At 46.2% G+C, this 25,723-nt stretch overlaps 1 protein-coding gene across 1 annotated transcript in view; it reads right to left on the bottom strand.

Annotated features, from left to right (window-relative positions):
* Positions 1-25,723, bottom strand: part of LOC144509714 (zinc finger matrin-type protein 4-like) — a 151,573-nt gene that overhangs the window by 55,437 nt on the left and 70,413 nt on the right. Inside the window, exon 3 of the mRNA XM_078238495.1 lies at positions 175-328. Within this exon, the coding sequence (XP_078094621.1) occupies positions 175-328 (154 nt within the window). The remainder of the gene's footprint in view (positions 1-174; positions 329-25,723) is intronic.

Here is a 25,723-nt window from a genome sequence, read left to right as displayed (position 1 = left end):
TCCCCTAGTGGCCACACTCCGGCGCCTGTTCGGGTACACCGAGGGAGAATTTAGCTTGGCTAATGCACCTAACCAGCACGTCTTTCAAACCTTCGGACCGTACGCTGTATGGTGCTTGGCATGTTGATTCCTTTTCCTTTGATATTCCGTCAAAATACAATACTAAGTTCCCACCTGTTCCCAAAGGCGGTTCCTCTCCCAGCAGTAGTCTTAGCCTTTTGGCATGAATTTTGCCTTGGTAATGTGACTGTGCCACCACTGCAGAGGTAAACGACATATTGCAGAGTGTGCAGCATTTGTTCTTGTCCACGTCTCCGTCATCACTCCCCTGCACAAAGGAAAATAGACAAATACGTTAGCTGTCCACCGCATCTGTCTGCCTCCCTTTCCTTGCACCCATTTTCTGTTAAACACAGAGCCTGGTAACATAGCTTGTGAGAAACCACTTGATGTTGGTCAATTGTTCAAGCTTCTTAAATCCCAGGATAAGATTGGTATCCACTCCCAGATTGAAGATTGTTGATGAATAAAGTGATAATGATTTCAATGAGGGCTCAGTCTATAATTTTTAAAAGAAAATTGATCAAATGATACTCGTGTCACAGGAATAACAACTGAGAGAGACAACACAGCCCGGTGAATAAGCACTGTTATTGGACCTTCACTTGGAGCTAAAACCCCTCTTCTCAGCTTTTATATCCTCTTATATTCCTTGTTTTCTATTATGTGTCCAAGTTCAAGCTAGCCTTTGCTTCAATAGCTCCTGTTCTAATAACCCTGTTTTGAACCAAACAAACCCTACAGTGCAGAAAGAAAACTAGTCCATTAAGTCTGCATCAACTCTCTGTGTAACCCTGCACCCTACACATTTACCATGGCTAATCCACCTAACCTGCACATCTTTGGACACTAAGGGGCAATTTAACATGGCCAGTCCACCTAACCTGCACATCTTTGGACACTCAGGGGCAATTTAACATGGCCAGTCCACCTAACCTGCACATCTTTGGACACTAAGGCAAATTTACCATGGCTAATCCACCCAACCTACAGATCTTTGGAAACTAAAGGACAATTTAGCAATCCACCTATCCTGCACATCTTTGGACACTAACGGGCAATTTACCATGGCCAATCCACCTAACCTGCAAATCTTTGGACTTTATTCTATATTGAAAGAAAATCCTTTCACCAATGTCGTCATTCTTCCAGTCATAGTCATGCGTCTATATCTCCTTGTTCCCAATCTGTCAACCAGTCGATACAGTTTTTTTTTTAACTGCTGACCCTCTCAAAATCTTTTTTAATTCTGAAAACCTTTGTTCCTGTTCTTTTTTTCCATATTCTCTGCACATCAGCATGAATAGGACGCAGAGAATGGAAATGTCATGAGAATGTACCAAGCTGTCTCCCAAGGACAGTGATGAATAGATGAAAGTGAAAAAGAAGGACAGACAACTCAAGGAGTCCACGGGCGGGATATTACATCATCGCTCGTCCGGAAACTGTAAAATCTCCTCCGATTCCCGTGATGGGCCAGGCGGTAAAATTCTGGCTCATATCTCAAGTCAGATTTGTCAGACAGTCAGCACAGCAGTAGGATAGAAATTGGCAACCTGATTGATTACAGAATATATGCTGGGAAGACCTAATAGAAGTCCATAAAATTCTGAGAGGCATAGATAGAGTTGATAGTCAGAATCTTTTTCCCAGAGCTGAAATGTCCAATGCTAGGGGGCATGCACTTCAGGAGGGAGGGAGAAAGTTCAAAGGAGATGTGTGGGGAAAGTTTTTTACGCAGAGTGATAAGTGTCTGGAAAGCGTTGCCAGGTGATGGAGGTAGATACCATAGGGGCGTTTCAGGGGCTTTTAGATAAACACATGAATATGCAAAGAATAGAGGGATATTTAAAGTTTTAAAGTACATTTATTAGTCACAAGTAGGCTTACATTCACTCGACAATGAAGTTACTATGAAAATCTCCTAGTCACCACACTTGCCTGTTCGGGTACACTGAGGGAGAACTTAGCATGGTCAATGCACCTAACCTGCACATCTTTGGACTGTGGGAGGAAACCGGAGCATCTGGGGGAAACCCACGCAGACACAAGGGGAACGTGCAGACTCCACACAGACAGTGACCCAATCCAGGAATTGAACCCGAGTCCTTGGCGCTGTGAGGCAGCAGTGCTAACCACTGTGCCACCGTGCCACCCCACAGGGATCAAGGGCAGGCAGAAGGGATTAGTTTAATTTGTTTTAACAACATCGTGGGTCTGTTCCTGTGCTGTACTATTCTACGTTCTATGTTCTAATGGTGTCAGTGCAAGGAATTTCATTATGACCTCTCATTTGGAAATGTTTCACGGCTTGGGACACTGAGGGGCAATTTAGCATGGCCAGTCCACCTAACCAGCACATCTTTGGACAATAAAGGGCAATTTAGCATGGCCAATCCACCTAACCTACACATCTTTGGACACTAAGGTGCAGTTTAGCATGGCCAATCCCCCTAACCTGCACATCTTTGGACAATAAGGGGAAATTTGGCATGGCCAATCCACCTAACCTACACATCTTTGGACAATAAGGGACAATTTAGCATGGCCAAACCCCCTAACCTCCACATCTTTGGACAATAAGGGACAATTTGGCATGGCCAATCCACCTAACCTGCACATCTTTGGACAATAAGGGACAATTTAGCATGGCCAATCCCCCTAACCTGCACATCTTTGGACAATAAGGGACAATTTAGCATGGCCAATCCCCTTAACCTGCACATCTTTGGACAATAAGGGGCAATTTGGCATGGCCAATCCACCTAACCTGCACATCTTTGGACAATAAGGGACAATTTAGCATGGCCAATCCCCCTAACCTGCACATCTTTGGACAATAAGGGACAATTTAGCATGGCCAATCCCCCTAACCTGCACATCTTTGGACAATAAGGGACAATTTAGCATGGCCAATCCCCTTAACCTGCACATCTTTGGACAATAAGGGGCAATTTGGCATGGCCAATCCACCTAACCTGCACATCTTTGGACAATAAGGGACAATTTAGCATGGCCAATCCCCCTAACTTGCACATCTTTGGACAATAAGGGACAATTTAGCATGGCCAATTCCCCTAACCTGCACATCTTGGACACTAAGGTGCATGGCCAATCCACCAATCCACCCAAAAAAAGGACTTGCAGGGAGATGCACAAAGAAAGGTACTGGTTTGCTTGTGATAGCTGTTAAGGCGATGTTCCCAAAGGAAAAATCTGAACTACTCTTTAAAACCAGAACTGAGTGGATTGAAGAATAGATTTTCAGGTCAGAACACAGGTTCTTAACAGAGTCAGCTAAGACTCAATGGCTAACAAGAGGCCAACATGCAATACAAACTGATGTTCCGACACCAAGGCAACGTGACACTGAGGTGACCATTATGGAGCTGTCATGCACAGTCTGATGTGCATTTACAGCCAGAAATGGAAAAAGCACAAGACTTCTGCTGCAGGTTTTCCTCTGTGACATTTGTGCATGAACCCTCAATACCACTCAACACTCAATATTTTAACAGAGCAAATAACAGAGGAGGGCAATGTTTAATGAATGCTAATACCGTGAGCAGGTCTCAGTTTTTAATGTTGGGGGAGCGGTGGCAACCTCTGCATCAAGGGGTGCGCTTGGAAAGCTTGTGGAAATGGACACTCTTCCAATCTTAACGGGAGAGGGAAGTGAGGAGGTTGGAAGTCAATTTTATATCACAGCACAATGTGTTTCTTAACCCTGTCCTAGGTGACGGGCCAGTGGTATTATCGCTAGACCATTAATCCAGAAACTCAACTAATGTTCTGGGGGCCCTGGTTCAAATCCCGCCAAAGCAGATGATGAAATTTGAATTCAATTAAAAATTATCTGGAATTAAGAATCTACTGATGATTGTGAAACAGTTATCGATTGTCAGAAGAGCTCATCTGGTTCACTGATGCCCTTCAGGAAAGGAAATCTGCCATCCTTACCTGGTCTGGCCTACATGTGACTCCAGAACCACAGCAATGAGGTTGACTCTTTTAAAGTTTGTTTATTAGTGTCACAAAGTAGGCTTACATTAACACTGCAGTGAAGCTATTGTGAAAATTCCCTAGTCGCCACACTCCGGCGCCTGTTCGGGTACACTGCAGGAGAACTTAGTATGGCCAATGCACCTAACCAGCATGCCTGTCGGACTGTGGGAGGAAACCGGAGCACCCGGAGGAAACCCACGCAGACACGCCGAGAATGTGCAGACTCCACACAGTAACCCAAGCCAGGAATAGAACCCGGGTCCCTGACGCTGTGAGGCAGCAGTGCTAACCACTGTGCCACCGTGCCGTGACTCTCAGCTGCACTCTGAAATGGCCTAGCAAACCATTCAGCTTCAAGGGCAACTAGCGATGGACAATAAATGCTGGCCAGCCAGCGATGCCCATGTCCCACAAATGAGTAAAAAATAATTAATGGCTGTCATCTCATTTCCAAGTTTGTCTTCTGATAGTGAAGTGGATGATTGCTTGGAACAAGGAGCAAGAAGCGGTAAAAGGAATGGTGACTGTGGTATAAGACATATAGTTGGAGAATATTCCTTCAGTAGAGAGCCAATGTCACTCGGCAAGGACGGACATGATAGGGAGTGACAGGTTTTGAGTTGGAGAGGATCAACTTGAATCACATAGATCAGGTTAGGTTTGTACAAGGTGGAGTCCGAGAACTGGTGGCACAGTGGTTAGCACTGCTGTCTCACAGCTCCAGAGACCTGGGTTCAATTCCGGCCTCGTGTGTCTGTCTGCGTGGAGTTTGCACGTTCTCCCCGTGTTTGCGTGGGTTTCCTCCAGGTGCTCCGGTTTCCTCCCACACTCCAAAGGTGTGCAGGCTAGGTGGATTAGCCGTGCTAGATTGCCCCTTTGTATCCCAAGGTGTGTCGGTTAGGGGGATTAGGGGGAAGTCAGGGCTGGGGTGTAATCCTATTTGAGTGGGCATACTACTGAGCCTATCTAGGCAGGAAAGTCTCTGCTTTCATATCTGACCTACGCTCAGTCAGTTAGCATTCAATCAGTATGACAGTAAAGGTTGCTACAATTGTCCTCGGCAATTCTGGGCCAGTGGGTGAAATGGGCAAGCATTACTGGTCCTGGTAGTTATGCTGTGGCCACTATTGTTAAGGAAGTGTGTGTGTGTGTGTGTGATGGAGAGGAAGATCTTGACAACTAAGAAGAAATGTGCCAATGCTTGCTGAGAGGGTGACCAGCACCCTGTGAAACAGCACCCCAATAGGGATTGGCATTCTTGGCGGGGGGGCGGGGGTGGGGGGAAGAATCAGCCATTACTAATATTAAAACAAAGAGGAAGTGGGCGGGAGAATTTTGCAGCACCTTCCATCAACAGAGTTACTGGTTAGTGAAACTTTACAATGCTGCAGCAAGGATGAGCTTGAGACAAAGGGGGGTGGGGAGGGGGGGACACACCAAACATTTGTTAAACACGCAAAAAAAATTCATTATCACACGGCTGGAGCGGCTGTAGTGTCGCCAAGCATATGGGGTTGGTTACAAATCACTTATCAATAAAGGATGCAACAGTCGGGGAAATAAAAAAACTGCGGAAATGAAGAGGTTTTAGCACAGTAGGACAGCGTACAGTTGCAAAGAATTAACCACTACCTGAAGGATAATTGTTTGCAGCCAGCAGCAAATTCAAATAGGGAGGTGGAGGGAGGAGAGAGTGACTTTCCTCCTTTTACTATGGATCAGGAAGATGAGAAACGAGTGACTGCTTTACACAATGGAACCATTTTGACAGTGTTCCTCTTCAGGCTGTTGCCGTTTAACAATGTGTGAATGTGTTCCATATGTTTTTTTTTTAACTACTTTTTTTTAATGTGGTGCACAAAGGGACTTTGATTCCTCCACTGCTCTTTACACTCTCTGTTTGCCTGCTCTCCGTGACAGTGCTGACAGGAGGTGAGACATGTTTTTGCAAAGAGATTGAGCAGCATGACTTTCTTCACTGCCATGAGTACCCCCCACTCCCCCGCAACCCCCCCATCTGTCCCCGAGGATGTTCCACTGCTGAGTGAAATACACGCCTCCCGCTGATGAAGGAATGCAGCGATGGGCTCACGCTCACTCTGACTGGTTGCAACCATGGAACTTGAAATGCCATCACAATTCTACCAGGGGGAAAAGGCAGAACTAAAATGGTGGAATGGCTTCCTCTGTACCGTTGGGGGTGGCACAGCACTTAGCACCGCTGCCTCACAATGCCAGGGGCCCGGGTTCAGATTCCCGGCTTGGGTCACTGTCGGTGGGGAGTCTGCACATTCTCCCCGTGTCTGTGTGGGTTTCCTCCGGGTGCTCCGGCTTCCTCCCACAGTCCAAAGATGTGCGGGTTAGGGGTATTGGCCGTGCTAAATTGCCCCTTAGTATCGAAAGATGTGCAGGTTAGGTGGATTGGCCATGCTCAATTAAAGTTTAAAGTTTATTTATTAATGGGGTAAATATTTAGTGGGGTAAATATGTGGGGTTACGGGGTTCGGGCAGGGGGTGGCCCGGATAAGATGCTCAAAGTGTCAGTGCAGACCCGATCAGCCGAATAGCCTCCTTCTGCAATGCAGTGATTCTGTGACAAGTGCCCGAGTGAGCGACTCGGTTGTATCAATTTGCTACCCCACCTATCACAATGAGGTCCAAAATCACCTCCTTCGGGTTAACTAAAATTTAAAGTTTATTTATTACTGTCACGAGTAGGCTTACATTAACACTGCAATGAAGTTACTGTGAAAATCCCCTAGTCGCCACACTCCGGCGCCTGTTCGGGTCAATGCACCTAACCAGCACGTCTTTCAGAATGTGGGAGGAGTCTGGAGCACCCGGAGGAAACCCACGCAGACACGGGGAGAACGTGCAAACTCCACACAGATAGTGACCCAAGCCGGAAATCGAACCCGGGTCCCTGGCGCTGTGAAGCAGCAGTGCTAACCACTATGCCACCCCTTAGGTGACCCTTAGTGTCCAAAGATGTGTAGGTTAGGGGATTAGTGGGGTAAATGTATGGGTTTATGGGTACAGGACAGAGGATGGGCCTGGTAAGATACTCTGTGGGAGAGTAGGAGCAGACCGAATGGCCTCCTTCTGCACTGTAGGGATCCCATGGTCTGTATGTTACAAGTCTTTACAAAGAGGCTTCATTACACACGGGACATGGGTTCCCCAGCAGAGGAGAGGGCAAACAATGGGGAATCCTGTTGACAGCGGAGGGGACTGGAAGATCCCGCCACCAGCCAATGGGGGGAGGAGGGAGGAGTTGCCTCCATTGCTGCAAAACAGACTGCGGGGGCGCGTAGAAAATCCTGTCCTTTATGTTGCACACACTGGGTAGTATTAAGAAATGGTCCTTTCCTCTTTGAGCAGGGGTGGAGCATGTAAATTCTAAAGAAAGCTGGAGGAAGATACTGTGTTGCCCCAGTGTCATCAAGAAAAATCAGAATTGGCCGCAACTCAGAAGGGGACAATGAATAAGGAAGTAAAGGGAAAAGAAAATTCCAAACTTAAATAATGTGATTTTGATGTCCGATGTATGCTCCAGTTCCAGATGTAGCCATTGGTGATGAGACAGACCAGCCACTGAATGACAGAACACGCACAAGGGGCAAAATAACTTACTCCCATTCCTACGATTGAACAGGAGTCAATACCAGATGTACAGGATATGAAACAAACTGCGAGCAGTTATAGACAATACAACTGATGGATCAAGCAGGAGAGTAGGTGGTGTTAAGCCACATTAGTGCCGGAATTTGACTGGCGTAGCTTGCAGAATGGCATTCTCCGTTGGCCTCGGGTGGGATCTTACAAGCCTCGGGCGGGCGAGGCGGCAAAATTCTGGCATAGGTTTTTATTTGATTTGATTTATTATTGTCATGTGTATCGGCGTACAGTGAAAAGTATTGTTTCTTATGCGTTAAAAGCACTCAAGTCCCGGTTGAACATTGACAGGCGACACAACCAGTGACAGGTCAAATTCAAACGCAGAGTCTTGGCTGAGTCTCCCCCTCCTTGGCCAATCCAAAGACAGCAATGCCTATTTGGCACGGGTCAAGTGTTATACTGGCTCTGAGATCTGCAAACTCGACCCTCAAATCACCTTGATTTGACTTGATTTATTATTGTCACATCATCTGGAATACAGTGAAAAGTATTGTTTCTTGCACGCTATACAGACAAAGCATGCCGTTCATAGAGTACATACGGGAGAAGGAAAAGAGAGAGTGCAGAATATAGTGTTGCAGTTACCGATAGAGTGTATAGAAAGATCAGCTTAATATGTGATTGGTTCATTCGAAAGTCTGATGGCAGCAGGGAAGAAGCTGTTCTTGAGTCAGTTGGTACGTACCTCAGACTTTTGTATCTTTATCCTGATGGAAGAAGGCGAAAGAGAGTATGTCAGGAGTGCGTGGGGTCTTTGATTATCTTGGCTCTTTTTCCAAGGCAGTGGGAAGTGTAGGCGGTGTCAGCGGATGGGAGGCTGGTTGACGTGATGGATTGGGCAACATTCACAACCCTTTGTCATTTCTTGAGGTCTTGGTCAGAGCAGGAGCCATACCAAGCTGTGACAACATCTGGAAAGGATGTTTTTTATGGTGCATCTGTAAAATCTGGTGAGAGTCGTAGCAGATGTGCCGAATTTTCCTTAGTCTCCTGAGAAAGTAGAGGCATTGGTGGGCTTTCTTAACTGTAGTGTCAGCGTGGGGACACCAGGACAGATTGTTGATGACCTGAACACCTAGTCACTTCGAGTCTAACTAATGAGATGTAGCACGCGTTTCTCTGCAAACTGAGTACAACATTTTCTTTTCTGCCTCAGAAGGGTTGTCTTGATCGCAGTGATAGGCCCTATCAACCAACTCCCACCACGAGCCACAGAGGGATGTGCTGAGGCCCCCTGGTGGTGCAATGAGAAACTGCCTTTCCTAATGAGTTGCTAAATCACTCAGACTGCACAATCCTAGTCTCTCCTCCATCAAAGTTAAGGTGCTGTCAGTGACAAAACAGCTAGCGCCAATCCTCTCAAGCTAGGGGGATTGAGAAAGTGGAGAACAGTAATGAGCTCTCATTCCTCTGTAAGATGAGCAGCATCTGGCCTGGCATGTCTACAAAGGAGCTTTGGAAGAGTTATCAAATAGTCAAACACATTTCTTTCTCCATAGCTCAGCAAATAGTTCATTATCAATTATTTATCCAGTGTCCTTTAGAAAGTTGCTGTGCAGTCTGCGTCGAACATAGAATCCCGAAAGTGCAGAAGAGACCATTCGACCCACCCAGTCTCCACCGACTCGTTGACAGATTGTCTCACCCAGGCCCTCTCTCCCCATAATCCCACGCATTTACCACGGATAATCCACCAAACTTATACATCTTGGGATACTAAGGGGCAATTTAGCATGGCCAAGCCACCTAACCTGCACGTCTTTGGACGGTGGGAGGAAACCGGAGCATCTGGAGGAAATCCATGTAGACATGGGGAGAATGTACGAACTCCACACAGGCAGTGACCCGAGGCTGGAATTGAACCTGGGTTCCTGGAGCTGCGAGGCAGCAGTGCTAACCACTGTGCCACCGTGCCGCCCATGTTTTCAGGCAATTCCTGATCATAACAACTTGATGTGTAATCATTTTCCCCAATTTCGGCACTGGCTCTTTTTCCAATTGCTTTCAATTTGTTCGTACTGCTTACCGATTCTTCTGTTACTCAAAACATTTTTTCCTGACTTACCTTATCAAAACCCTTCATGATTTAGAATACCTCTGTTGAATCTCCCTTAATCTTCTTTGTTCACAGGCTAATAAACCTAGCTTCTCCAGTCCCTCCACACAACTGAAGTCCCTCATCTCTCACACCAATCTCCTCGGCACACTTTCCAAGTCCTTGGCATTCTTCTTAGATAGTGGAACTGGACACAATACTGCAGCTGAGTGCTTGACCCACGATTCAATTGGGCTGCAGTCCAAAGGTGTGTAGGTCAGGTAGATTAGCCAAGGTGAATGCTCCCGGCTACAGGGATAGTGCGGAGGGGAGGGCCTGGATGTGATGCTCTATCGGAGAGGGACGCAGACTCAATGGGCCGGATGGCCTCCATTTACACTTGAGGGGTTCTATGGTTACACGACGTAGTGCCCCCTCACTCGGCAGTCCCTTTGGCTGACAGGCGGACAATGGGCGAGGTACCAGAGGCACCTTTGGAGCCACATTCCCGGCAACATTTCAGAGGGAAAGCAGTAAAGCTAACACGAGCGAAGTGACAATTATAAAATGATTAATTGCGGATCAAAGCGATGCTTGATAAAGAAATGCGCGAATGAAAAGCGAACCATGCAGGGAACACGCTGAAAGTGCACTCCAGAGTGGAATCAACATCAGGAATTCCCAAAATAATTTGGCAGCAGGTTCTGTCAGAAGATGAGAAGTGTGCAGAATACAATGAACACTCTGGCCCACCGCAGCCTGTATAAATATTCAACTGACTCATGCACAGAATCCCAATGTACTGTTAGCATATTCTCACCACGTCAGTTATTCTGAGCACACCTCCGGTCTGAATAAGACATTTCTTCAACCATAGGCGCTGCCTATCCTTGTCAAACTGCACGCTCCTGTAGTTTTCTGTTTCTGAAGGACCAGCCAAGATCTTAGAAATGTTGTCAGGGGTCACAAAGCAACACTTCACTATGTTGGTAGTTCAAACAAACTGGCTTCCCCACTCTCCACATTTTCTGTGCCTGTTAATATTTCCAACTGGTGGGACCTTGGTTAAAAAGCAATGATCAAGCACCGAGTTTATCATAGAATCCCTGCAATGCAGAAGGAGCCCGAATGGTGCCGAGGAGATCCACTAGATTGGTGTTAGAGATGAGAGACTTCAGTTATGTGGAGGGGCTGGAGAAGCTAGGCTTATTACTGGATAATTTTGTCTCAGTCATCTGGAGACGGTGCAAAGGGCAGTCCAGCCACTGCAAACAGGTTGGTCACGCCATAGAATGGAGTATTTTCCTAATGGATGCTACTGGCCCCTTTGGTTCTCCTACTCAGTCCCAAGACAATGAATCATACAGGGTTATAGTTCCATTGAGTGCTGGCAATGGTTTATTCAACTAAACTGACTGTATTAATGTCAGAATGCAGAGATTAATTTCATCTGGCATCCAAAATGATTCAGTTTCTGCCTTTGTAATTGGTTATCAGCCAACAATGAGAATCTGCCTAGTCGTGCCCCCCCCGCCCCCCCCCCCTTCCTTCTTTCATCACTTGCACATCTGCGGAGATTATTATTTTGAAATAATTGAAGGGTGTTAAATTTTGGACATTCTCCCTCTCGAGTTATTTTTAAACAGTCGGCAAGATTAATTTGGGGCTGTGAACATGCCATTTTTCATGAAACCCTGGCTCAACAGATTCATTAACATGGGTCCAGCGAGGGCCCTTGGGAGGGAAGAGATACTTTACATATCTTTTTTTGCACTGTATGACTCTATGACTCTGTAAGTGTGGGAAAATGGGATGAGCGCGCCTTTATTGGTCAATATTGTTGGTGCAGACTCAATGGGCTGAAGGGCCTTTTCTGCACTGTATGATTCTATGGGGGGAATTTTCCTGTCCTGCCCACCTGGGGGGGGGGGGGGGGCGGACCACGCAAAGATGTGTTGACCTCGGGCGGGGTTTCCGGCTTTTATAGAATCTCTACAGTGCAGAAGGAGGCCATTTTGGCCCATCGAGCCTGCACCGAGAACAATCCCACCCAGACCCTATCTCCACATATTTACCCTGCTAATCTCCCTGACACTGAGGAGCAATTTAGCATGGCCAATCAACCTAACCTGCATGTCTTTCGGACTGTGAGAGGAAATCGGAGCACCCGGAGGAAGATACGGGGAGAAGGTGCGTGCAGACAGTGACCCGAGCCGGGAATTGAACCCGGGTCCCTTGCGCTGTGAGGCAGCAGTGCTAACCACTGTGCCACCATGCCTGGTCGTACTCTTGGGGCGAAGGAAATTTGTTTTTCTTTTTCCAGTCCTTACATACTACATGTTGTAGCTCGCAAGATACAAACTTTGTATGTTGGAAAGACAATGTTAGGGTGCATGTGTGCTGACCCTCCACAAGACCAGAATGGAATAGAGATGTAACTTTTACCTCTTGGTGGATCCAAGCTTATGACTCTAACAAGATCACCAGAGACTTTGACGCATGCCCATTGCTCTTAGCCTGCTGAATATGTATACACCATCAAATCCCCAGCCAGACTGTAACATGCACCCCGCAAAACCACCAAGTATTGGACACCTGCGCCATAATTTCACCGCCCCCCAGGCCGCAGGAGTCAAACGGGAATGGGGCGGACAATGGGCAGGTCCCTTGACCTCGTTCGGGATTTTACGGTTTTGGGATGAGCGAGGCCGTAATATCTCACCCATGCTCTCTACTTGACCACATGGACTTGAGGACATTTTCCCACAAGTCCACTGGAGACTTGACCACTGAACTATCTCTCAGAAACCAGCGACTTTCACCTTCAAGAGTTGACACACCACTAATTGGACACACAGTGAGGCAAAGGCGCATTCATGATTAGAAAATTAGGTTTCCTAATTATTATAATTTGAACTCATTGATTTTCATTACAATTCTTTGTTGCGGTCGCTGTTGCCACTTTGGATATGTTGACGGTAAGGGTGCATCAGTCTTGTGCGCAGAACTCACAATTGCAACTTGCCTAGAGTGATCAGCCAATAGAAAGTGCCTTTTGAACCAGGAGTCCCTTCAATTCTATTCACTACCTGTAACGGGGCTGCTCCACCTTGTGGCCAGGAGGAGAAGTGGTTAAAACTCACTCAGCAGAGATCCCTCATTACAAATGACATGTGATTTGGAGTTGAATGCCTATCGTGGCAGATGGGAACTGAATCATTGGAAATATTAAAAATCGGGATTTTCCTCACGTTTGTCACAATTAAAACCTTTTTTTTTTGCTTAGCTCCATTTCTTTCGAAGGCAAAAAGGTGCACTGCTTCCGTCAGAATTGTAATGTTGATGGAGGCCAAATTCTACATGTGGGAAGAAACCCAGAATTCAACACTTAAAGTAAGAGTTCATTTTTCAACTCGGCTTTAAGATGCTAAGAAGATACGACAACAAGAAATTATAAATTTTTTGTTCGATCTCGGGGTGTAAACATCGCTGGCGTGGCCAGTGTTTATTGCCCATCGCAGTAGTTGGAGCTGTGGGGCCCCAACTGTCGTGGGGCAGGACGGTGGCACAGTGGTTAGTACTGCTGCCTCACAGCGCCAGGGACCCGGGTTCAATTCCCAGCTTGGGTCACTGTCTGTGCGGAGTCTGCACGTTCTCCCCGTGTCTGCGTGGGTTTCCTCCGGGTGATCAGGTTTCCTCCCGCAGTCCGAAAGACGTGTTGGTTAGGGTGTATTGGCCATGCTAAATTCTCCCTCAGTGTACCCGAACAGGCGTCAGAGTGTGGTGACGAGGGGCGATTTTCACAGTAACTTCATTGCCGTGTTAATGTAGACCTTACTTGTGACACTAATAAATAAGCTTTAAATTTGAGTTAACCCGAAGGAGGCGATTTTGGACTTCATTCTTGATCAGGGGGGCAGCAGATTGACACAACTGAGTCGCTCACTAGGGCACTTTTCATCAAATCACTACAGTGCAAAAGGAGGCCATTCGGCCCATCGGGTCTGCACCAACGCTTTGACTGAGCATTTTACCCAGGCCACCCCCTGCCCTAACCCCGTAACCCCGCAGATTTACCCCACTAATCCCCCTAACCTGCACATCTTGAGACATTAAGCGGTGATTTAGCATGGCCAATCCACCAAAACTGAACATCTTTGGACTTGTGGACTACTTGAATCGGATGTAGCGGGTTGATACATGTTGACCGAGTCATGGTGGCACAGTGGTTAGCAGGGACCCGGGTTCGATTCCAGCCTGTGTGTGGAGTTTGCACATTCTCCCCGTATCGGGTGGGTTTCCTCCCACAGTCCAAAGGTGTGCAGGTTAGGTGGATTGGCCATGCTAAATTGCTCCTTAATGTCCAAAGATGTGCAGGTTAGGTGGATTGGCCATGCTAAATTGCTCCTTAGTGTCCAAAGATGTGCAGGTTAGGTGGATTGGCTATGCTAAATTGCCCCTTAGTATCACAAGATTTGTAGGCTGGATGGAAAATGTGTGGGGTTACAGTGATAGGGTGGGAACCTGGGTAAGACGCTCTGACAGAGAGTCGGTGCAGACTCGATGGACCAAATTACCTCCTCTGCACTGTAGAGATTCTATGAGTCACTCACCCGGACACTTCTAAGCGAAGACCGAAGTAATGCAAGTCGGTGCATGGCTGAAGTTGGATGTGGGCCAGGCTGAGTGAGGGAGGCGAGTTTCCTTCCTTAGGAGGACATTAAGAAACTAGTCGGACTTTTACAACAGTCTCACAGCCTCTCGCTCACTTGTAAAAGCAAAAAGTAGAGTAAAGTTTATTTATTAGTCACAAGTAGTTGCAATGAAGTTACTGTGCAAATCTCCTAGTCACCACACTCTGGCGCCTGTTTGGGTACACTGAGGGAGAATTTAGCTTGGACTATGCGCCTAAGCAGCACATCTTTCAGACTGTGGGATGAAACTGGAGCACCCGGAGGAAACCCACGCAGACACGGGGAGAACGTGCAGATCCCTTGCAGACCCAAGCCGGGAACTGAACCCAGATCCCTGACGCTGTGAGGCAGCAGTGCTAACACAGTTTTAACACTGAATTTAAATTCCCCAAGCGACCACAGCCATATTTGTCGTCTCCCGCTTTGGCTAGCATCCCATTGTAGCCCAACTGCATGCCCATAGTGCTACCACATCCAATTAAAAATATAAAATTTTTTAAAAATCCTAAAACAAGACAATGAGAAATGGGAAACAGATTTGGATTTGGAACCTTCTGAATTAAATCTGTGATGTTGCACAATTAGAGAAACACAAAAGCAGATGTTTAATACTTTTGTTTGTCTGAAGCATTGTAACTCTTTACTCAATGCAGCTATGAAACTTCCTCGGGTGCTCAGAGCTTGGATACGCTGCTTATGGCCATGACTATTTATCACTGTGGTTAATGGCTGTTTTTAAAAAAAATTAAGTATATGAACAGATGGGATGAGGTCACCCGAGAGTTTTCTGTTTCAATGATTTGTGTTATTAAAAGACTGGAGGTTTTTCTTTCCTGTTTGTTTGTTTCATGGTTGAGTGTTTCTTTTGATGGTGAAAGGAAGTTGGCATCTATTCCGGACTGCAGTGAAGTGCAATTTTTCTTTTAAACACCACCCAGCAGTGGATGTGGATCTCCCAGCTGCGCTACATCTGGGAGGCACAGCTTGTCTGCCCACTCCCCACCGCCCCCCCACCCCTCACCTCCTCAACCCACACCACTCCAGAATTAGTCACATCTATTTTCAAAAGGTTCAGGCAGATTTTACTCCGCAGTTCTGCAGGCTCGGCCCCCCCCCCGCCCCCCCCCACTGCATGTTGGAAGCAAGTGTCCGACATGCCCACCTAGTCACGGGAGGTCATTTTAATAAGATGCTAATTGTAGGAACAAGCTGTGTGATGTCCCCATAATTTTCAACATGACCATGTGACGGCCCAGTGGTGTTATCGCTGGACTATTAATCCAGCAACTCAGCTAGTGTTCTGGGGACCGGGTTCCAATCCCACCACGGCAGATTTTTTAAAAATTCCTTTATTAGTGTTACAAGTAGGCTTACATTAACACAGAAATGAAGTTACTGTGAAGATCCCCTCGTCGCCGCACTCCTGCACCTGTTCGGGTGCATGGAGGGAGAATTTAGCACCTAACCAGCACATCTTTCGGACTGTGGGAGGAAACCGGAGCACCCGGAGGAAACCCATGCAGACACAAGGAGAACGTGCAGACTCCGCACAGTGACCCAAGCCGGGAATCGAACCCAGGTCCCTGGCACTGTGAGGCAGCAGTGCTAACCATTGTGCTACTGTACTGTATCACTGTACCAGATGGAATTTGAATTTTTTTAAAAAATATCTGGAATTGAGAATCTACTGATGACCATGAAATCATTGTCGATTGTCAGAAAAACCCCATCAGGTTCACGACTGTCCTTCAGGGAAGGAAATCTGCCATCCTTACCCGGTCTGGCCTACATGTGACTGCAGAGGCACAGAAATGTGGTTGACTCTCAACACCCTCTGAACAAGGGCAACTAGGGATGGGCAATAATTGCTGGCCAGTCAGCGAAACCCATGTCCCAGGAATGAACCAAAAAACGTGCTGGACGTTAGGAATACCACCTGTTGCAGAGCCAAAGCAGATAGAGAATGGTCTGAGACTCTGAGTACGAGGATTTTAACTCCTTCCCTCCTCTCAATGATACGACCATGACTTCTGCGGACTTTTAAAAAAAGAAATGTTGCTCCATTCTTAAAGTTACAAAGCCATTACGCAGAGAGTTCCAGGCACGACCGAATCCATCTTCTTGCTTGCTCCAAAAGCCAAATTCAAATTGAATCCAATTTATGGTCCCCCCAAGAGAGACGTACAAGATCCAAGCTGACAAGATAAAGAATCTTGGGCTTGATCTTAGCCAGAATTCCATGGTGTTGCCATTTACACTGGCTGCGGTCAGAATTGGTGGGGGTCTCTGGTCGCTGCTCGGGATCACTGCATTCAGTCCCCGGTAAGGTAAGGATAGATTGGTGGACAGGGTGGTGGTTATGGTTGGCTGCAGGGGGTGTCAACCCAGGGCAGGGGGAAGCCCAAGGTACCCCCTACCAGGCCAGAGTTCTGCAAAAGCCATTTCAGAGCCCCAGTTCAAATATTACACAAATTCTTACCTTTATGGGAGCAGTGCTTAATTGCCAAACACAGCGGTGCCTGTTATGTTGATTTTTTTTTTATTCAGCAAACTCAACACTTAAGCAGCATTGTTTAAGAGCAGTTGGTGTCACAGCCCATTAATTTGCCCGTGCATTATGCCACAGAGTGCAAAATGCGTGGGTTCCACTATCTGTCACAGTTTGAGTCGCAAGTCAGGGCTTCCTACACAAAATGCCACGTACAGGAGAGTCTGGAGGATGAGTCAACCCACCGGATGCAACTCTCATCTCCAGTGTGAGAAATTCAGCATCCAGCTTCAGGAGCCGTGGAAAGCAGTGGTTCTTGGCAGAAACGTCATTCCTTTTGCTCCTAACTCTTCATTTTGATTCCTGGAAGGGAGATTTCTGAAAAGTAAATGCTTACACGGCATAACATGACAGACTAATATTTTCAGCTGATTAATTGTAGCATGGTTTCTGTGGACGACAGTTGTAAACCTACATTTTGAAAGCTCCTACACTTAAGAGTCCTTGGCAGCTGTGCAGCTAATTCCAATTGGCTCATAAGCTGTGTTGTATAAAATATTAATGCTTGACTTTGGCATTCAATTGTACCGATGATCCACAAGATTGCTGCAGCTTTTGCCCCAACAGATCCATCCTCGTTACAGAATTGCTGAAAGGTTGCCGATACTATGCCAGCTCCCAAACTCCTGAGCCACGGCTGGGAAAGTGCCAGGTGTGTTGGGATTTACCCGGAAAACACCACATGCATGTTCATGTCAGTGTTGACGAATCTCGAGCTCCTACAGTGACTGGGCCAGGTGTACACAGGGGCAGCGCTGCTGCCTCACAGCGCCAGGGACCCGGGTTCGATTCCCAGCTTGGGTCACTGTCTGTGCGGAGTCTGCACGTTCTCCCCGTGTCTGCGTGGGTTTCCGCCGGGTGCTCTGGTTTCTTCCCACAGTCCAAAAGTCGTGCTGATTAGGTACATTGGCCGTGCTAAATTCTCCCTCAGTGTACCCGAACAGGCGCCGGAGTGTGGCGAATAGGGGATTTTCACAGTAACTTCATTGCAGTGTTACTGTCAGCTTACTTGTGACACGAATAAATAAACTTTAACTTAAACACAGGCCAGTGAGAGACAAACCACTGAGTTTAGATAGGCAGGAGCAGCTCAGGCTAAGAGTAGCCACCCCTGTCAACAGTGATGTGGAGTTGCCGGCATTGGACTGGGGTGGGCACAGTAAGTAGTCTCACAACACCAGGTTAAAGTCCAACAGGTTTATTTGGTAGCACGAGCTTTCAGAGCGCCGCTCCTTCATCAGGTGACTTACCTAATGGACTTTAACCTAGTGTTGTGAGACTATTTACTCTGTCAGCAGTGCCTTCACAAGACAACTGAAAGAACATTGTTGCAGAGAACCAGTCTTTGTGGGATACTCAGCCTTGGACTAGAGCTCTGTCACTCCTCACGCAGTTGGAATTTTCTGCTGTCGCTATGTACTTTGGCTATATTTATCATAATTTACCACCCAAACAGTTGGTCTTGCTTTTGTTTACTTTTTATTTTTGGGAATATATTCATGTTAACTGATGGGCTTAGATATCTCAGTCCTTTTTTTGATCATTCATTCGTGGGACATGGGCGTCACTGGCTGGCCAGCATTTATTGCCCATCCCCAGTTGCCCGAGGGCAGTTCAGAGTCAACCACATTGCTGTGGCTCTGGAATCACATGTCATGATGTGGAGATGCCGGCGTTGGACTGGGGTGGGCACAATAAGAAGTCTCACAACACCAGGTTAAAGTCCAACAGGTTTATTTGGTAGTACAAGCCACAAGCTTTCGGAGCGCTGCTCCTTCATCAGGTGAGTGGGAGTTGTGTTCACGAACAGGGCATATAAAGACACAAACTCAATTTACAAGATAATGGTTGGAATGCGAGTCTTTACAGATAATCAAGTCTTAAAGGTACAGACAATGTGAGTGGAAAGAGGGTTAAGCACAGGTTAAAGAGATGTGTATTGTCTCCAGCCAGGACAGTTAGTGAGAGTTTGCAAGCCCAGGCAAGTCGTGGGGTCATGTCACACTATCTGTAACCCCCACAACTTGCCTGGGCTTGCAAAATCTCACTAACTGTCCTGGCTGGAGACAATACACATCTCTTTAACCTGTGCTTAACCCTCTCTCCACTCACATTGTCTGTATCTTTAAGACTTGATTATGTAAAGACTCGCATTCCAACCATTATCTTGTAAATTGAGTTGGTGTCTTTATATGCCCTGTTTGTGAACACAACTCCCACTCACCTGATGAAGGAGCAGCGCTCCGAAAGCTTGTGGCTTGTGCTACCAAATAAACCTGTTGGGACTTTAACCTGGTGTTGTGAGACTTCTTACTGTCACATGTCAGCCAGACCAGGTAAGGACCGCAGATTTCATTCGCCAAAGGACATCAGTGAACCAAATAGGTTTCTCCGACAATCGACAATGGTTTCATGGTCATCAGTAGATTCTTAATTCCATATTTTTATTTACTGAATTCAAATTCCACCATCTGCTGTGGCGGGATTCGAACCTTGGTCCCCAGAACGTTAGCTGAGTTTCTGGATGAATAATCTAGCGATAATACCACTAGGCCATTGCCTCCCCTGGAGTGCAACAGTGAGACATTTCCTGGGAACATTGGCACTGACATGGCACGTCCCTGAGGGAGACTTACTTCATTACATAGAAAACTGGGTAAATTCAATTGCCTGTATGTAAGTGTGCAAAAAAAGTTGATTTTATCAGGGTTTAAAATGATCTACTAATCCAATGGCTTCAATACATTTGTATTACGCACATAACAGCAATGTCAAACAAGGCCTGTTAAAGCCAGCGGACAAACCTTCCTAGACCAGAGGAGATACAAAGGCACCTGTAAAGCCAATTTATAATAATAATTCCTACTTAAAGTGGAGAGAGCTCTTTATCACTGGGTCTTCAGCATGTCCACTATGACTCTGACCAATTTTTACAGATGCACCACAGAAAGTATCCTATCCAGATGTATCACAGCTTGGTATGGCTCCTGCTCCGACCAAGATCGTAGGAAACTACAAAAGCTTGTGAACGTAGCCCCCAACACGCAAACCAGCCTCCCGTCCATTGACTCCGTCTACATCTCCCGCTGCCTTGGAAAAGCAGCCAGCATAATCATGGACCCCATGCACTCCAGATATACTCTCTTCCACCTTCTTCCGTCGGGAAAAAGATACAAAAGTCTGATGTCATGCACCAACCGACTCAAGAACAGCTTCTTCCCTGCTTCCATCAGACCTTTGAATGAATCTACCTCGTATTAAGCTGATCATTCTTTACACCCTATCTGTGACTGTAACACTACATTCTGCACCCTCTCCTTTCCTTCTCCCTTCTGTGCTCTATGAATGGTATGCTTTGTCTGCATAGCGCGCAAGAAACAATACTTTTCACTGTATCCCAATACTAGTGACAATAATAAATCAAAATCAAAGCAAATCAAGGTGATTTGAGGGTTGAGTTTGCAGATCTCAGAGATCGTATAGCACTTGACCCATGCCAAATTGGCATTGTTGTCTTTGGATCGACCAAGGAGGGGGGAGACTCAGCCAAGACTCTGCGTTTGAATTTGACCTGTCGTTGGTTGAGTCGCCTGTCATTGCTCAACTGGTGCCTCAGCACTTGTGAAAAATACAAGTGCCCAAGAAAAGCTCGCCTGCTAGAGTTTGTGAAAAGAGAGGGGAAAGCAAGTCACAATTCTTTTTCGCTGCAGTGTTGATTGTTTACACAAGACGAGGTTATGAATAAATAAAGTAATTGATGCATTAATATCATGTTTATCTTTTGAGATTGATAATTATATATAATTTCAATTGAATCACCGTTGATCATTATTATTCATTCACTTCACTTTGTTACTTCAGAGCAAGGACCTCTTTTTTTCTCTAAATGCTGAGCGTTTCACACAGAATTTACAACTTCCTACTGGTGTCGAAAAGGACTGCACTGTGGAGGGACAGGTCTTCTGTCATGGTCATGACCTCCCTGCTCCACCTGTTGTTAAATCTTCCCCAGTCTCAGCATTGCAGATTGGTTGAAAACCCTAAGCTTCGCGTTCTGGGAAATCAGCACAAGTTTACTATGTTGGATCTTTGGTTTAATGTGAAACAAGGAAGTTACCTCTTCTGACTGAGCCAAGGCAAAACATTCCCTCAGTCTACACAGCCAGAAGTCCTGGGCACTTAACAGTGATGTAGGAATCTGCTTCCAGGCCTAAAAACTGCCTAGTGGGTTTCGGAAATGAATAAACCAGTTAGCTACCATCGGCGTAACACAACTGCCCCAGTCTCAGATACACGTCATTATATCACGAGGGTGGCATGGTGGCACAATGGTTAGCACTGCTGCCTCACAGCGCCAGGGGCCTGGATTTGATTCCTGGCTTGGGTCGCTGTCTGTGTGGAGTCTGCACATTCTCTCCGTGTCTTCGTGGGGTTTCCTCCGGGTGCTCCGGTTTCCTCCCACAGTCCGAAAGATGTGCGGGTTAGGTGCATTGGCAATGCTAAATTCTCCCTCTGTGTACCTGAACAGGCACCCGAATGTGGCGATGAGAGGATTTTCATAATAACTTCATTGCAGTGTTAATGTAAGCCTACTTGTGACACTAATAAATGAACTTCAGCTGCTTTGCAGCAGTCTGGTGTTTCACCTCAGAGAGCGAGAGGAAATCAGAGAAATTTACCTAGGCTAATCTCACACACCGACCATTGGTACCAAAAGGTCTTTAGTGCCTTCCCTTCTTTAGCTAGTGTAATGACTTCAATCAGGCCATTGCGGTTGACCTATTGGAGTATGAACTCCCTGATTAATGATCCAATTGATGGGCCAATCAGGGAGTCTTTGCCTTGTATTTAATCGGGAGTGTCAGTTCCTCCGGCACCCACAGAGGTAGACTGCTAACTATAGCACTCTGTGTACTGCTGTTAGAGCTTGTAAATAAAGGGATTTTGGTGAAGGGACTTCTGCCTCCGAAGACTTACAACCAGAAATGAGAACTGGTTTATGAAAGTTAAGAAGCCACATTGCTGATCCAGATCTCAATAAAATAACAAAATAAGGAGCTAACAGGGTAACTGTAAGGAGAGATGAGCCACGTCTGTAGACCTTGCCATTGCTTCTTTGGGCATTGAGATTGAGGGCCACAGCACCAGTTATTGACAGAGGTTACTTGTTGACAGTAAATTAAAACAAAAAGTGTCTGCCAAAACAAATATTTAACGTGCCTTCCTTGCTTGTACACTTGGGAGAGGTTGTGTGTGTTGGAGGTGGTTTGCAAACAGCTCCAAGGATGTGACCATGTAATGTCACAAACATTAGTCAGCAATGTCAGGTTTCCACTCCATCATCCAACTGGGTAACTTCCTGACAGATTGCTCGATTTATAGATGCCAGTCAGACATTGAGGCTTGTGTTTTTGTTCTGCTCGATCTGAAATCTGTACAGACAGCTGCAAGAGATCAGGGCTGAGGAAAGATGAGTTAGAGTCACAGAGTCATAGAGGTTTACAGCATGGAAACAGGCCCTTCGGCCCAACTTGTCCATGCCGCCCTCTTTTTTTAAACCCTATGCTAGTCCAAATTGCCCACATTTGCCCCATATCCCTCGACACCCATCTTACCCATGTAACTGTCTAAACGCTTTTTAAAAAACAAAATTGTATCTACCTCTACTACTACCTCTGGCAGCTTGTTTCAGACACTCATCACCCTCTGCGTGAAAAAATTACCCCTCTGGATACTTTTGTATCTCTCCCCTCTCACCTTAAAGCTATGCTCTCCAGTTTTAGACTCCCCTACCTTTGGGAAAAGATATTGACTATCCAACTGATCTATGCCCCTCGTTATTTTATAGGCCTCTATAAGATCACCCCTCAGCCTCCTACACTCCAGAGAAAAAAGTCCCAGTCTATCCAGCTTCTCCTTATAACTCAATCCATCAAGTCCCGGTAGCATCCTAGTAAATCTTTTCTGCGCTCTTTCTGGTTTAATAATATCCTTTCTATAATAGGGTGACCAGAACTGTACACAGTATTCCAAGTGTGGTCTGACCAATGTCTTGTACAACTTCAACAAGACATCCCAACTCCTGTATTCAATGTTCTGACCGATGAGTTGGTGGAGGGACGACAGATGAAGGTGAACGAAGGCTTAATAAAATCAACCAGTAGATTTTACTTTCAAACTCAAATAACTACATGGTCCACCTTTGTTGTAAATCATGAATGAAATCAGCTTAAATTAAAGTTTATTTATTAGTGCTACAAGTCGGCTTATATTAACACGGCAATGAAGTTACTGTGAAATTTGTCCAGTCGCCACACTCCGACACCTGTTCGGGGACACTAAGGGAGAATTTAGCATGGCCAATGCACCTAACCAGCATGTCCATCGGACTGCGGGAGGAAACCGGAGCACCCGGAGGAAACCCACGCAGACACGGAGAGAACGTGCAGACTCCACACATACAGTCACCCAAGGCAGGAATCGAACCCGGGTCCCTGGTGCTGCGAGGCAGCAGTGCTAACCACTGTGCCACCGTGCAGGAAGGTGGGATTAGAAAGGGCACCCAGGTATTCTCAGGCTGGCATGGACAAGATGGGCCAAATGACCTCCTTCTGTGCTGTAACTTTTCTAAAGTTGTGTGGGGTAGGTGGGAATACGGAGTTGAATTTATGAGCAGATCAGCCACGACTGACAAATTAATATTGTGTCAGACTTATTCCTTTAATGCCGTTCGTTTTCATCAGCTCTTATGTGCAGGAGTTAAAGAGTGGAAACCCCTCCTCGTGGGGAAGAGGAAATTATTCTTCCAGTTGATGCTACTTGACATTGACAGAGCAATCGAATCTGTTTTTGTTTCATCTCAGAAGAGATGTTCTCATTGATAGCTGTTAAATATTAAATGCTGACCTGGAGGCGCCCTTATTAACAACTCATGCATTTCAATGCCGCAGCCTTCTTGCGAGCAGTGAGGATATGATTGCACCGGTATCATTTAGCTAATCATGTGGAGAATATATCGGGTAGAAGAGTGGCAGTTGCGTTACGTTCGCAGTGGCTTATGAATTTATTGATCTCTGAAACACAAGAGGCAATCTAGGTGCACAAAGACAGGTTTCCACATTAGTGTAGAATGCACAAGAGTTCTGGCTGTGGTAGACCGTGACCATGAGGGAATTATGTTCAGAATTCTGCGCCTTGCATCCGTCGGAAGAGGCACCCTTTCATTATGCGATGAACCAAAAGTCCAATGTACTAAGTATGTAGAGACCTGCAATCAGTCTTGAAAGGAAATACCGACTCCAAGGCGGCTTTGTTGGAGAGATAACCTATGAGTTGATATCATATGAATTAAGAGCGGTAGTCGGCCACTCGGCCCCTTGAGCTTGCTCTGTCATTCTGTAAGATCGTGGCTGATCTGCTCATAAATTCAACTCCGTATTCCCACCTACCCCACACAACTTTAGAAAAGTTACAGCACAGAAGGAGGTCATTTGGCCCATCTTGTCCATGCCAGCCTGAGAATACCTGGGTGCCCTTTCTAATCCCACCTTCCTGCACGTGGCCCATAGCCCTGTAGCTAACAGTATTCAAGACTTGACTTGATTTGATTTATTATTGCCACATGTATTAGTATACAGTGAAAGGTATTGTTTCTTGCGCGCTATACAGACAAAACATACCGTTCATTGAGAAGGAAAGGAGAGAATGCAGAATCTAGTGTTACAGTCATAGCTAGGGTGTAGAGAAAGGTCAACTTAGTGTGAGGTAGGTCCATTCATGACAGCAGGGAAGAAGGTGCAAATCCAGGTTCTTTTTAAAAGAGTTTAGGATCTCTGCCTCCACCACTAACTCAGGCAGCGAATTCCAGGCACCCACCACCCTTTGTGTAATAAAGTCCTTCCTCATGTCCCCTCTACAACTACTGCCACATACCTTGAATCTATGTCCCCTGGTTCTAGAATTCTCCACTAAGGGAAACAATTTTATCCTGTACACTCTACCTCTTCCCCTCATAATTCTGTACACCCTATAACCTTTCACCACCTTGTTAATCAAGAAGCTATCCACTCCGCCTTCAAAATGTTTAAAAGCTCTGCTTCCACTGCCGGTTGAGGAAGAGAGTTCCAGACACTCCTGACCCTTTGAGAGAAAAACTATCTTCTGCTCATCTTTCTTTATTGAGTGACCCTTTATTTTTAAACAGTGACCCCTATTTTGATTTGATTTGATTTATTTTTGTCACATGTATTAGTATACAGAGAAAAGTATTGTTTCAATACAGGCAAAACATACCGTTCATCGAGAAGGAAAGGAGAGAGTGCAGAATGTAGTGTTACAGTCATAGCTAGGGTGTAGAGAAAGATCAACTTAATGCAAGGTAAGTCCATTCAAACATCTGACAGCAGCAGGGAAGAAGCTGTTCTTGAGTCGGTCAGTACGTGACCTCAGACTTTTGTATCTTTTTCCCGACAGAAGAAGGTGGAAGAGAGTACGTTCGGGGTGCGTGGGGTCCTTGATTATGCTGGCTACTTTTCCAAGGCAGCGGGAAGTGTAGACAGTGTTAATGGATGGGAGGCTGGTTTGAATGATGGACTGGGCTTCATTCATGACCCTTTGTAGTTTCTTGCGGTCTTGGGCGGAGCAGGAGCCATAACAAGCTGTGATACAACTGGAAAGAATGCTTTCTATGGTGCATCTGTAGAA

The sequence above is a fragment of the Mustelus asterias genome, chromosome 22 (genome assembly GCF_964213995.1).
Source record: "Mustelus asterias chromosome 22, sMusAst1.hap1.1, whole genome shotgun sequence".
NCBI lineage: Eukaryota > Metazoa > Chordata > Chondrichthyes > Carcharhiniformes > Triakidae > Mustelus > Mustelus asterias.
This window is presented reverse-complemented; position numbering and strand designations above follow the sequence as displayed.